Source organism: Camellia sinensis, chromosome 14 (assembly GCF_055761805.1).
Source record: "Camellia sinensis isolate YWXY chromosome 14, ASM5576180v1, whole genome shotgun sequence".
In the NCBI taxonomy this organism is placed as follows: Eukaryota; Viridiplantae; Streptophyta; class Magnoliopsida; order Ericales; family Theaceae; genus Camellia; species Camellia sinensis.
In genome coordinates, this window is record NC_138974.1 from 113,045,507 (window position 1) to 113,059,877 (window position 14,371).

Below are 14,371 nucleotides of genomic sequence, written 5' to 3' on the forward strand. Positions count from 1 at the left end.
TGAGGCTTATTTGATTTATTAACAGCTCAAAATTTGGAGTGTTATAGTGGGTAATTCATAGCAGGGGGTTTGTGGAAGTGTATGGTTCATGGTGGAAGGTGGTCACAGGAAAATGGAGAAAGAAGCGATAGGAGGGAATATCAAATGAGAGAGGTGGCATTGACGATGAAGGATGATTGTGATGTTTTATAATTAAAGTTTGAGTGGAAGAATCTAAGAGTGCTTTCATATTTTTATTCTAGGACAAAATTGTTTCATTCAATGTTTGAAATGAAAAAAAGTTGATGTGTGAAAATAGAATTACCCTCTATTTTTGTACAAATTGCATTTAATTATATAAAATTACAATAACACCCTTGAATAATTGATGTACAAATGTCTATAAATTTTTATTTTATTTTTTATAATTAAAAGAAAACAAAAATAAAATTAATTTCTAAATATAAAATTTATAGAAAACCCCATCATAATGATAAGATAATGATAATTGTGGAATAATTTTAATGGGCCTTTCAATTTCAAATAAATGGATACAAATTTACCATACCATTCTATATATACATATAAATATTTTTTTGTGTTACTTTGATATTTTTATGCCAAAAACTAAAAAGGGACTAGGGACTAGGGACTAGGGACATGTATCTTCTCTTATCATACGTTGTGTGGCTAGAATACAGATTGCAAACAATTTCCATGCAGCGGAAGATCACAATATTGCTTTATTTGTGAGTTGTGTGTATCTATATATTTTCTATAATCTATAATCTATACAATTGGTCTATCTTCTGTTTTTGAGAAATGTTAGAGATCATGAAATTTTTTTCATAAAAATGATCATGAAAGATCTGTGACTCTTAGATTATCTTGATTAGTGTGTGGTGCATTATTCTAAATGTAATCCAAAGGTCACAAATCTTTCATGATCATTTTCATGAAAGACTTTTCATGATACCTAGCATTACTGTAAATTTTTTTATCAGCAATGCTAGCTATCATGAAAAAACATTCATGAAAATGATCATGAAAGATTTATGACATTTGGATTATACTTAAAATAAAGCACCACATACTAATTAAAGTAATACAAGAGTCATAAATCTTTTATGATCATTTTCATGAAATTTTTTTCATGATCCCTAACTTTTCTATTTTTTCATACATCCAAATTAAAAAGTTACTAAGATAAATAAAAGTGAAAGTTGGTATTTATTAAAATACAATCTATCTCTACATGACACAAACAAGGTAGGGGAAGGCTTCCAACCTTTTGCGTGAAATGAAGCCGGATTCCGGAGACGGCGAAGAACGTGTATCAATGACTATAAGTGGCAACGTAGGCTGGAAAATCACTCGACTCACCGGAAAGCTAGAAAAGCCGGTGAAACCTATTGTCATTTATGTGGTGAAGACAAAGTTATACCAAACAACTCCTCCAAACACCCTTTTCTCTTTTCAAAGTTTTCAATCAATGTGTGTCACTGAATTTCCTTCTCTTTTCATGAAACACAAAACTCTAATATTGTTGCCTACAAGACACTCACTGCACATCACAAGAACTGATAACAAAGAACACCATGCACATTACTTGCGGATGGAGAGAGATAAAGTTTTTATGTGTTGTTGACAACAAAGTCTGTGCTCATCATTCGTGAAAGTTGTTACTCAAATCAGTTTTGTGTAACTGACTCCAGATAATGCTCCAATTCTTTCTCACATTCTAACCCAATTTTGAAGCATTTTAGTTCCACAGATTTCTTATAACTTTACTTGGATCAAAAACACGTTTTTAATTTTCACTACAGGAAATGTTTGTTATGACGGCGTTTATATAAGGGCGTTTTCTTAAGCGTCGTCTTTTTTATATTTAACGGCGTTTTATAAACGTCGCCTTTTGTGCTACTCAAAACGGCACCGTTTAGTTGATAGAAAACGCCTCCGAATGTGTTATAATCTCTCATACCCTCTCCCTCCCTCTTGAGACTCTCATTCTTTACTCTTCAGTCTCAGAAAGAAGATGCCTCAAAACAGATACAGATATTAGACAAAGAATAGAGGTAATCCCTTAAATCTCATAGTGATCTCAGAATGGGAATCGATCGGAATCATCTTGGTGATTTAATTTGTTTACCTATTCCATTTACATAGAAATCACTGAGAGGTAAACTTATCTACATCAAGCTTCAGAATCGATTTCATTTACTGAGAGGTAAACCTATCTGCATCAAGTCGATCTGCATCAAGCTCAGTGATTTTGATTTCGATTTCATTTTTTTTCTCTCGCTCATTTTCACTCTTCTCTGTCACCAGACTCATCTCTCTCTCTCTCTCCTCTGCCGATCTCATCCACACTCACCGCCGCTGCTGTCTTCTCATTATCGCCTCAGATCGACAGCTACAGTGGTGGAAGAGGATGGCGGTGGTGGTGCTCGTTGAAGAAAAGAACAAGAGACGAGATCTGAAGGATTTCGAACTAATTAAAGCCAGATCTGAAGGTTTCAAAGAACACCTGATCCAAATATGGGGGTTTCGAATCAGATATGTTGGTAAGCTCCTTCGATTTCTCTTTTGATTTTGAATTTCTTATTATTCCTGGAATTAGCACATAGATTCCTCCTAGAAAAAATTATGATTTCTGGGTTATTTTCGAACCTCCAATTCCGATATATTCGATATAATCGAGAACGTAATCATTGTTGTTGCTTTGGATTGTCCACAGGAGTTCAGATTGCGGAGAGATCGAATTGCAGTGACCTTGTTTTCATGTAAATTGATTCGGTTTCTCGAGTGTGAATGCGTGGAGTTGAAAGTTCCTGTAGAGGATGAGGACCAAGGTTTGAAAAATGGATGTGAATTTGAGACTGGTGGTGGTAAAGAGAGCAAGGTGAATAGTAGTAGAGATGATCAATTTGAAATGAATATCAATTTGAAACATCCACTTATCTGCTGCTTTCTCTTGTTTGACTCCTCCCTACATCCAGTCCCTGTATTCTGTAAGATTGACCAACCAACTCGTTGCAGATACCAGAATGCAGATTGGAGACTTCGCCCTCTCCCTGATGAGATGCTCAGGTACGTGTCTGTTTGTGACCAATGATCCTTACTTTCCTAATTTCTTGCCTGCCTTTTTCATCTTGTTGTTTCTTTTGTTTTATTGTTTTTAGTTAGGAGTTTTTGTTTTGTTTTTGAGATGTGAAGGTACTTTGAATAAGATATGGACAAATGTCTTGTTTGGAACTCCTAATTATTAAAAAAGATAGCAAGAATATTTAAGTGAGTAATGCTCTCCGTTCATGTTCCAAGGTGTAGGGCATTCAATTTGACAGATTCTGCCCTCTGTATCATAGCAGTTCATGTTTGAGTATTTTTATTTGATTATTTGTGTGTCACCCAAATCATCAGACTTATCATATTTTGTTTTTATTAGATATGCCAGAGAAGACACACACTACCTGTTGCATATTTATGATTTAATGAGAATTAGGTTGCTTTCAGCATCCACTGAGTCTGAAAATTCTGATGAACCGCCGGTGGAGGTATGACCTTTATAAGCTATGAACATTCCGTTCTCTATGCATATATATTGAAAGTACATAAGGTATTTTAATAACTATTTCACTTAGCTAATTGAAAGAATAACCTTTTTTAGCAATAAGATGTTTCGTTGTTGCTGCTTTTGATTCTTGGTTATTGTCAGTGATGGTTTCTTCTTGTTCGAAGCCGGGATTTGAAGTGATAGATATAATTTTTGATGTCAAGCACTGCTTACAGGTGCATTTTTCATAGCATATATGCTAAAGAAGAGCAAATTTTCTCTGGCAAGATTTATTTACATCATACTTGTAGTTCTTTGTGCTATAAATCTTGACAATAATTATGAATATGCATTGCAGGGATTTGTTGGGATGGCTAAGGATCTTAACACTATTGTGATTGCTTTCAGAGGCACTCAGGAATGCAGGTTTGAAGATGCTTGTGGCCTTAAATTATTAGTTTTTTTGCTATCTCTTTGGAGCAATGTTTTCAACTAAGCATTCATCATTCAGATCTCCAGTTAACTACTTCTTGTTCTGTTACCAATTATGAGTCCTTGAAGTCTGATTGTTCTTCCTCATGTCTTTCATGCATTATTCTGATCTTGGTGGCTTGGATTGTGTAATGTGTCTCATTAAGTTGTTATAAATGTTGATTACATGTCCTAATGTCTCAAGAGAGAGATTTTATACAAAAAGCAATGTTAGTTTTACTTTATTACGGAAATCTTCTTCTTGCCATCAATGAACCTAATTACGGAAATCTTCTTCTTGCCATCAAAAAATTTAATTTCCTAAAAAGTGAACCTAATTTTCTAAAGTCAAATATGATAATTTATTTAAATTCTCAAAACTTTTTTTGGAACAAATTTTTTTCTTTGGCAGTTAGGAAGTGGTGGTGTTATAGAAGCTGACAAATTTCCTTTTTGCCTGCATAAATGAGGTGTGATTATATTCTTTTCATTATCTAACTTGTTGGTGGTAACATTCTTATAATTTTTGTGCTTTTTTTTGTTTAACCCTTTTTTTAATCATAGGAGCAAATTAAGCATGCTGACAAGCAACTCATGTATCAATGCCGCTGTTCTTTTCTTGGGGTTAAGTAATTGGATTTATTACTTGACATAAATATGAACATTTTAGGTTAATTTCTAGATTTACTTAATCCTTTAAAATTGGTATGTACAGATTTACAATGAACAAATCACTGATTTGTTGGATCCAAGCCAAAGAAACCTCCAGGTAAAGCTGTTATGTCAATTATGTTGTTTGAATTTTTGTGAAATGGTTATGTGGTTTGCTTAAGTTTTTTGTGTGGTTTTTCTTTCTAGATAAGAGAAGATGTCAACTCTGGTGTCTATGTTGAGAATTTGACAAAGGAATGTGTATCTACAATGAAAGATGTCACACAGCTTTTAATGAAGGTTAGCATAGTCATTCTACTTATGTTGCATCATCTACAGCATCTCCTAGAGAGAATCATCTGAACTGTAGAGTTGTAATGGATTTCTTTGCTACTGTAGATCATGGTTGGTGGGTATACGTAACACTTACCAAAAGTTAAATGTTGGAGTTACCTCTATTCTTTGTCTAATATCTGTATCTGTTTTGATCTGATTCACGTGATTTGCCATTGGATTAGATTCAGATATAGTGACTGTATTTGTATTTACTTTTTTATTTGATGCTTTGCATTTCATAAATTTTCTAGCTTTGGAATGGATGGTATGGTAGACATTGTGTACATGATTGTTGGATAAATGATGCAGGGATTGTCAAACAGGAGGACAGGTGCAACAAGTATATATTTGGTTGTGTGTAATGTTAAAAAAGAAGTGCTGTGGCTGCTGCCTGTCATGTAACATATGAAGGTTTTATTCTGATCTTGTGTCAAGATACAGTCATTTTTCCCATGCTTATTGCTGTTATCTATGTGTTTTGCAGGAACTTGATAAACATTCTGATCTTGTGTTTTGCAGGAATATATCTTTTTGTTTTATGTTTTGGTGGAAAACACATGATTCTACTGCTTTGATGTAGAGGTGGCTCAACCATTAAGCCATTTACCCTTTCACTCAAGACCCGCCTAAAAAATATGTATATAAAAAAATCTTATTAATGAAGGTCCCAATTTTCCGAAGATAAGGCTTCATTTAGATGTTTAGCCTGAAGCTTCAAAAAACCTCGGGCTGCTACTTTGTTCGGTGCCTCAAAGATTGGATGAGATGAGGCACACAGTTTCAGATTTGTGAACTTGTGACGCTTTTTTTCATCACCTGGTTTTGTTTGTGTGAAAAAAGGTTTTTTCACAGGGTAATGTCTCCTTTAACAGGCTTAACATGGCAAGTCTTAGAAATCTGAAAATCAAGACGTCTACTTGCAAACGTATCGTTAAGGAGATGCATTCCTATGAGAAAGAGGTTGAGAGAGAAGCTGCAAAGACTGCTGATATGAAGGAGAAAGGAGCTGATCCTTATGACCTGAAGCAGCAGGTATTTGGGCTTCTATTTTTCTTTAGATTTGCATAAAAAATTTGGCAACCTGTTAAATATTAATGAGTTCTAAACTTGTGGTCACATACCTTGGCATGTTATTTTGAGCAAAGCATGGAACTTTCTATGTTTTGCATGGCATTTAGAACAAAATCATTTATGTATTTTTTTTAGCATTGTTGTTCTGAAAATAGTCTTAGTTTTCTGGTATACCAAGATTTCTATGTCACACTATTCTACCTAATCTTCAATTTTGGATTCTATCATACATTCATATTACATTATTTTCTTGTGTTTCCGGAGGTGTATGCAATTTCATCACTCATTCTTGGTACAATAGTAGTTGACTTGTGAGTTGTATAGTTTTGCCGAGCTTCTTTGCATTGCATTGCATTGAGAACTTTCTCATGGTTTGCTATCTTCCAAACAAGAATTAGTTAACGCCCCTATAGGTTTGATCCTTATTTGAAGCAGAGCTGATAATTTGCCTAAACATTTTGACAAGTTCAATTGCACCTTTTGGGTGTTATTAGGGTCTTGCATTCAATTAGTTAGGAAGAAGTGATTCTACCATTAGCATGCTGCTACTGGTGTCTCTCTTTTGCTCATATGATATTACTAGTGACTTTTAAATATGCTTCAAATTCAATTAAGGTTGCTTCTGTTGACATGTTGTGGCCTTCTTCGTTGCGATTTCATAAATCTGAATGTCTTCAATCACCATTGCCAGTAATAGCCTTAACAATACTGCCTATGAGATTATTGAAAAAACCATGCCATTCTCCCTCCCAGGATTATGAGTAAAGATATTGAGACCTCAAAAATTACATGCTAAACTACTCCCACTCACATGAGTGGCGGAGAACCCACACCATGTGATGATGTGGGTCTCACTTCCTATGTGAGTGGAGAGTAATTTAGTGTGTGTCCCTAGCAATGTTGCAGGATTATATCCACTGCCATCATTCTACTGTGTTAGCTTTTGTCATGAATAATGCAGTGAGAAATAAAATACACATGCACCTAACATGGTGTAACAATTTCAAGAAAAAGAATTTGAATGCCTTTTAATTGTGCTTTGGCAGTTTTATAAGGTGAGATAATATATGTCATGATTAAAAAAAGAGAAACAAGTATGTGGGTCATTGATACACTGTAAATCTATGGCTTAGGACCTATATAATTTGCACTATAGCAGACATGAAATACATTCACAAGTTGAAATCTCGGATCCATATGTCACTCATGTTATGCATGGAAATCTTATGGTCCTGTGGCTGGCAGGAAGGAGAGCTGTGGATATCTGTAAGGAACATGCCCTCAACTAGTTGTGTCATGAATCGTGAGACTATGCCATAATATGTTTCATTCTTTTCCGTTAGCATCTTCATTCTTTACCAAAGAAAAAGAAAAGAAAAAAAGACGAGGTTACCAAAGGGAAGAGGAGGATTATGGGCTAGTGTTACTGCTTAAAAGTAGGATGATGACATACATGAACTTGACTTGGGTTAAATTTTGAAGCCAGCCCATACCCAGATTAAGTTTCTACTGATTTTTTGGTTTTATTTTTTTGGGCTTTTTCCTTACGTTTCTTCATCTTCTTCCCCAACATGATCTTTATATCTAATAAATAATAGGTCACCATTGTGAGAAATGAAGAAAGTGGAAACTTTGTATGCACTGTGGTCCTATGAGGAAGTACCGATAGTATATTAGATGACCTTGAAAGAGCAGTTGATGATGGTGTGAATACATACAAGGTAATTCTGTCCAACACATCTACGATACTTATTTTAGGTAGGTCATCTTTTATAAAAAGTATTGCATCAGTTTCTACTGGACCTTAAGAAGCTAATCTGAATGTGGCTTTATGCATCTTTGTGCTAGGCAATGTGCAGGGACAGTTGTATAGTACCTAGAGCTGCAGCTACTGAAATTGAGTTGGCTAGAAAACTGAAGGAGTTTTCTTTTAAGGAAACAGGGTACGTAGTTTCCTCTCTCTCCATAAATAGATAGATATGATGCATGGGTATATTATGAGATATGCCATGTTGAGATATGTTATATGAAGTGGAGAGTAAAGAATTGACATTGTATGACATATTTGTGACTCTCATGAAATGAGTAAAGAGATAATTTATTTTCTGAGATTAAACATTGTGGTGACTGACATACTCTATTAGCTCACACTGAACATCTGTAGACTCCTGCTCAATTGAATGTTAACCGTGCCCACTTCACACTCTAGGTTGACCTGTGAAATTCACAATCTCATGGGTGTGTTGAAGAATTTATGCGTATATCTTTACAAAAAAAGATTTTTTGCGTATATGTGTATTAAGTATTTTTTTATATTTAGCTTTGTAATATGTGGATATCAGACACATAAATCAGGTGTCCTTTTTTTTATTACAGACTATCACTCATGATATTTTTTCCTGTTTGTTTAAGTGAATTTAAGAAATTTATCAAAGGTTAAGATATCAACTGTATCACCTATTCTTATTGTGTAGTGGATGCAGTTGTTTATGTAAGATGTTGCACATTATAATCTGTATTGTAGGTCAAGCTGGCTGATCCAGATGTAGTATCAAATAATAGTGAATACCAAAAGTTGGTGCAATCAATGGCAGATCTTGATGAGGTACTGCCCTTTCCAATGTTCTTTATGCTTCTCGAAGTAGGGAATGCGAAACACTTATTTTACTTTGTTTACTAACACCCATTATGCATTCTGCAAACTAGTAGGTTGTGTCAACATTCAGGACATTCAAGGACTGTGAGAAGCAATTAGAAGAATCAAAAGGTTTTCTTTTTTCTTCTACTTTTGTGCTCCTGTTGGACATTTATGTGAACCTGATGAATATTTTTGAAGAGTAATCTTTTTTGTGACCTCATCATCTTCATACCAGCTCTAGCGAAAGAGGCAGTTGGTGATGTAGATATGGCGGAGATGATAGCTTCTGAGATTGAATATATGTTAAGACATGATTTTTGGATATATGTTAAGACATGATTTTTGGATATATGTTAGTTTGTGGTTAACGTTTTGGATTTTGGATATGTTAATTTTGTGGGTAATGGTGATTGGATATTAATTGAATGAGAAAGTGAATTAATGCTTCATTACAACTATTTGAATGGGAGTTGTTATTTTATATTAGTGTTATTACAGATATTTTTTTAGTTCAATCAAATAAAATTAGTACAATTTCCAAAAAAAAAAAAAAAAAAAAAGGATATGACGGCGTTTTTACAAACGCCTCTGAAACCTTACATATTATCGGTCATATTTGTTTAAAAAGATATGACGGCGTTTTTTAAAAAACGTCGCTAAATATCGTCAGTGACGTCAGCGTGTGTTTAGGAGGACATTTGGCGGCGTTTTTAAAAACGCCGCCTATACTAATATCACGACGTTTTTAAAACGCCATAAAGCTATAGCGACGGCCGCGTCATCGGCGTTTGGTGCTAAGCGTCACAAAAAGAATTGGTGGCGTTTTTGGCACTTTTAGCGGCGTTTTTTAAACGCCACTAAAAGCTGAATTTCCTGCAGTGTTTATTATTAATTTCAAGATAGGGACCAAGTGAGCAAGAAATTCTTATTGGCTTATTTGGACCAACAATTATTTTTATATTTATTTTTAAAGAGAAATTCACATAAATTTATAAAATCACGTAAATTTTTATAAATTTATATAAATTATCTTACAAAAATATATAACTCAAATCACAAATTATATAACAAAATTGCATCCATACCTAAGCGTTTTTCAAAAGTATATATCGTAGTGCAGAATGATTGACAATGCCACGACAACCAAAAATTCAATAAGATTCCCTCAAATTTATATTAGGGAATGTCTTTCCTCTAACCTCTGATTAGGTTAGAGGATACTATTAGGCCTGTGGAGGGTCACTATGGGTCCCGTTTCGATAATCTGAACCGTTAATTTGTAGAACTCGTCAAGTAATATATGCTTGTAAAAAATCACGTTGATCGGATATTGATAACTATGTGATCAAATCAAATTTTTGTAAGCCGTTTATTTTTCACCGTCCATTTTTTTATGCAAAACTGATTTGATCAGATAGCTATCGATATCCGATCAAAGTGATTTTTAATAGACATATAGTACTTGACGAATTCTACACATTAAACGGTTCGAATTATCGAAACGGGACTCATAGTGGACTCCCACGAACCCAACGGTACTCTCCAATCCGTGATTGGACTGGAGGGAAGCCATTTCCTTCATATTAGATTATAAACTGAACAACTCATTTTGATGTTTACCGTTTTTAAAGTTGTATAACTTTTTTTTCTTTATTCTATATTTGTTTAACGAGCATTATTTTTTTTATTGTAAGGGTAAAATTGTAAATTTGATTGGACATGACTTTTTAAGGATCAAGAAAGAATTGAATTTTGTTAGGCAATGTGATTTGTACAAAAAAAAAAAAAAATAAATAAATTTTTTTGTTGTTGTTGAAAGCGGTGATCAAAGGGAGTTGGGAATGAGGATGACGGTAAAAGTGGCAGCGACAAAGGGGTTAGGGATGTGAAAGGGGGTTAGGGGAAGAGTTGAAGAGGGTCGGGATTGACAGGTGTGGAGATGGTTTGGTTGGTGGTTAGAGAAGGCGGAAATGGGGTGATTGTCGACTGGAGATATGTGGAGAGGAGGGACGAGGAAGAGAGAGAGAGAGAGAGAGAGGAAATGTGACAACATATGTGAGGAGTAATATTATAATTTTGTCAATTATTTTTTACGGAGAATTATACTAACAGTATCTATAGTTTGGGGCTTCTATCACTTTAGTCCATGTTCTTTCAGTTGTGATACATTTAATTCTGAATTTTGAATCTCATTCTAAATAAGAACATTGTTGCTCCATTTAAAGGGCAAAGTCGTCGTACAACTTATTTTGCATTGGTTAACTTATATGTTGTTTGAAATATAATGGCTTTTTTTTTTAAATGAATAATTTTAGAACTTTTTTTGTTATAAAGTTCTGTTTTGTTTGGTTTTCATAATTTATTTTCAGAAAATTTTTCTAAGAAATTAAAATTAAAATTGGTGAATAAAAATTAAAAAGACATCATTTTTATATAATTTTATCTTTTGGGAGGGTAGAAATAATTTTTTTTGATATTTATTTTCGTTAAATTAGTTTTTTTTTTTCAAAAGTCAAACATTGTAACAACTTTGATATCATTATTAAATTAATCCATTAAATCAAAAAATCAAAAACTAAAAAATTTCATATATTAAACATATCGATTGAAAGCCTAATAATCATCTATTACATGATAACCATTTAAAAATATCTGTTAACAACAAATGCAATCATCTATTACATGATAACTATCAAAAAATATTAACAAAATCTACCACCAATTACATGATCTTCTTCCAAACACATACTAAAAAATAATTTGGTAAAAAAATAAATAAAATAAAAATGTAAAAGATTTTTTATTTTTATATAATTTTATATTTGATGAGTAGAAATAATTTTTTAAATTGTAAAAATATTTTTTTGATATTTATTTTTGTCAAACTAGTTTATATTTTATTAATTGATGGTTTTTCCCTCAAATGGAGCAACAATGTCTTCAATTGTCCTTTTTTGGAACGAGATTCAAAATTCATGATCCAATGTATCACAATTAAAAGGTCAAGGACCAAAGTGATATAAGCTCCAAACTACAGGGACCATTAGTGAAATTCGCCCTATTTTTTATTCCCCCCCCCCTTTTTTTCTCTAATTATTCTCTATTATTTTCATTTTTCTACAATTTTTCTAAAAAATAAATAATAGAAAAATGAAAATACAGCCAAACAATGTTCCTCAATGTTTTATCTTGCTCATTATATATATATATATATATATATATATTAAATTGTTATAATGCTCACTGTGCACACTCCATTTTTACTAATCCTAAGATTTAGGCGTTTGAATGCTTCCCAATGATGAAAAGTGTTAAAACTTTGATTTTAGTATGTGTGGACACCTTATTTTTTACTAGCCTTAAGATTTGGATGCTCTACAAAAAGCTCCCGATGAAGACACTAAAGGCCACTTCAAGCAATAAGTAAGGGATGGAGAGAGAACCAAACCTTCCCTACGCCTATTTTGGGCAAAACATTTTCTAAACCCTCAAACTATTTTTCAAAATGTTTCCAAGGCAATTTACATATTTTCATTCATTTTGGCCCTTTTTAGCAGCGTACTTTCCAAAACATGATTGATCCACTTTTTAGAAGAGTTAGCCTAGAAAGCTAGAATGAATGGGAAAACAGGAAAAACCTTTCAATCAGCCGAATAAGTTTCGCTCGACTGGACCACTTTTCTGCAGCACGCCGAATGATTTTGGCCTCGTGGACTCGTGCCAAATCTTTCTTGAGCCACTAAATATTTTCCAAGAAACGAGCCAAACAACTTTGATCCATGGAAGCATCTCTGGGTCTTTTTTCCCTTTACCAGAGCATTTTTCTGAGGAAATGCATCAGATTACTTCATTCCGGTCGAACAAGTCTTATCCGTCGCAACTTGCTTTGACATTAGCCAGGCAGCATTCTTGTGATGTGTCCTAAGGATCTTGGAATATGTCATCCAGATCCATGGGATCTAGAGGTATATTCTAAGCCCCAAATGCCGATAAAATCACCTCCCCTCTTGAGAGAAAATCCAAAATTTTAATCAACATCCCTAATGCCTAATCCTCTCCAATCACTAATCAAATATACTAAAAGAGAGAGTTTGGTGAGAATTTTAGTCTACTTTCTATACCTTTGCTTGGATAATTTGACGTTAGAAGACCTCAATTGATCAGATGGAGTTTGGGTTAGAGCTTGTGATCAGTTTGGGCCCTATCTCTACTCATGTAGAGGTAATCCCTACTTCCATTCTTGTATTTTCATTATGAATCTATCTCTACTCTCTTTCTTGATTCTGTTTTAAAGATCTTTGGGATTGTTGATTGATTTGCTGCTAATTGTTACACCTGGATTTTTATTTTAAATAGTTTTTGGGAAAAATCTAAGTTTTTAATAGCGACGTTTGAAATATTGTTCAATTTTATTGTTTTTGCTTAGGCCCTTGAAAGATTTATTCGGATTCACTAGCAAACACAGAGTTTAGGTGTGTTAGGTCACCCAGAAAATAGATTTTTAATGAATCAGTACTTATATATATATATTGTTTACCAATGTGGGGTCTATTTTATTTCAATAATTCTCGTTAATGGTCTGCGTGAATCAAAGATAAGTTTAGGGTTTTCTATTATGAGTAGGGACGTAGTTAAGCACCCTACATTGCCCTTTCGGTACTGTTTTCCCTATATTTGCTAAAACCTATTAGAGTGCATGAGTTTTGGTTTTGCAATGATTGGTTTACTTGTTTGTTAATTTATTGCTTGTGGAGATGAGAATGTTTTAATTATGAAGTTTATTAATTTGCTTGCAAGCTTGATAGTGAATATGTGGTTATTATTAATATACCTAACCCAATGTATGGATGAGAATGTGTTGATTGCAATGTTTATTAATTTACTTGTGCATTTGATGGTGAGTGGATGGTTATTGGTATTAGTATACCTAGCCCAATATATGGGTAATATAGTATAATAATATATATAAGTTAGTAGTTAGCTTGTCAGAAGTCTGAGAAATAGTATATTTATTGTACACTGTGCTAGGGACATATATAGTGCTGAAAATGTAAATAAAACACCAAAAAAAATCTATGCTAATGTATTTATTATACATTTGGCTAAGAGACAATATATAATAATATGTGTTATTTACATACATATAGGATATTGGTATTTAAATGATTGAAATGTAAATAAAGACCGAAAAAGTCAGCGTCGGTATATTTACTATATATTCGGCTAAGGGACGGTATATAACAATAATATGTATTATTTACATATATATAGTATTGGAATTTGAATAACATAAATGTAAATAGAGATCAAAAAAGTCTGTGCTGGTGTTTTTACTATACATTCGGCTAGAGGATGGTATATAATAATATGTATTATTTACATATATAGAGTACTTGTATTTAAATGACATAAATGTAAATAAAGACCGAAAAAAGTCCGTATCAGTATATTTACTATACATTTGGCTAAGGGACGATATACAATAATATATATTGTTTACATATATATGTGGACATCATGCCTTTTTGGGTATTAGACACATTTCCACCTCAAATGTTGTGCCAACTTACTTTATCCCACATTAATAGAGTCATCACTTAATTTTATGGAGAATTAAAAACCTTTAACAACGAAACTAACTTAAGGACTTGATTTGTCACAACCAGAGA

General features: G+C 33.3%; 1 protein-coding gene and 1 long non-coding RNA gene across 8 annotated transcripts; both read left to right on the top strand.

Annotated features, from left to right (window-relative positions):
* The first annotated feature begins 1,954 nt into the window (after positions 1 to 1,954).
* On the top strand, positions 1,955 to 5,873 carry LOC114270324 (uncharacterized). Of its 5 annotated transcripts, XM_082907141.1 has the most exons (13): positions 1,955 to 2,057; positions 2,149 to 2,209; positions 2,311 to 2,546; positions 2,720 to 2,884; positions 3,022 to 3,072; positions 3,428 to 3,535; positions 3,723 to 3,771; positions 3,894 to 3,961; positions 4,571 to 4,630; positions 4,722 to 4,775; positions 4,865 to 4,957; positions 5,303 to 5,404; positions 5,513 to 5,873. In XM_082907141.1, exons 4-11 carry the CDS (start codon positions 2,844 to 2,846, stop codon positions 4,866 to 4,868), a joined length of 435 nt encoding a protein of 144 aa, XP_082763267.1. In that variant the 5' UTR covers positions 1,955 to 2,057; positions 2,149 to 2,209; positions 2,311 to 2,546; positions 2,720 to 2,843; the 3' UTR covers positions 4,869 to 4,957; positions 5,303 to 5,404; positions 5,513 to 5,873. The 5 variants fall into 5 exon arrangements, with proteins under 5 accessions (XP_082763267.1, XP_082763266.1, XP_082763269.1 ...); XM_082907140.1 differs by having other exon boundaries at positions 1,986 to 2,209; XM_082907143.1 differs by lacking the exon at positions 4,571 to 4,630 and having other exon boundaries at positions 1,986 to 2,209.
* A 1,857-nt stretch (positions 5,874 to 7,730) lies between these two features.
* LOC145807976 (uncharacterized) lies at positions 7,731 to 9,151 on the top strand. Of its 3 annotated transcripts, none has more exons than XR_014351427.1 (5): positions 7,731 to 7,785; positions 7,913 to 8,007; positions 8,589 to 8,669; positions 8,774 to 8,831; positions 8,938 to 9,151. It is a non-coding gene; the product is annotated as an uncharacterized LOC145807976 (long non-coding RNA). The 3 variants fall into 3 exon arrangements; XR_014351428.1 differs by having other exon boundaries at positions 7,768 to 7,822; XR_014351429.1 differs by having other exon boundaries at positions 8,771 to 9,151.
* The last annotated feature ends 5,220 nt before the right edge of the window (positions 9,152 to 14,371 follow it).

Bases quoted from the DNA above. Each gene is read 5' to 3' on its own strand.
- LOC114270324 (XM_082907141.1), top strand. From the start codon at position 2,844: ATGGATGTGAATTTGAGACTGGTGGTGGTAAAGAGAGCAAG. The intron at 3,073-3,427 runs GTACGTGTCTGT...TGTTTTTATTAG, and splicing joins CTCCCTGATGAGATGCTCAG to ATATGCCAGAGAAGACACAC. The intron at 3,772-3,893 runs GTGCATTTTTCA...TATGCATTGCAG, and splicing joins ATGTCAAGCACTGCTTACAG to GGATTTGTTGGGATGGCTAA.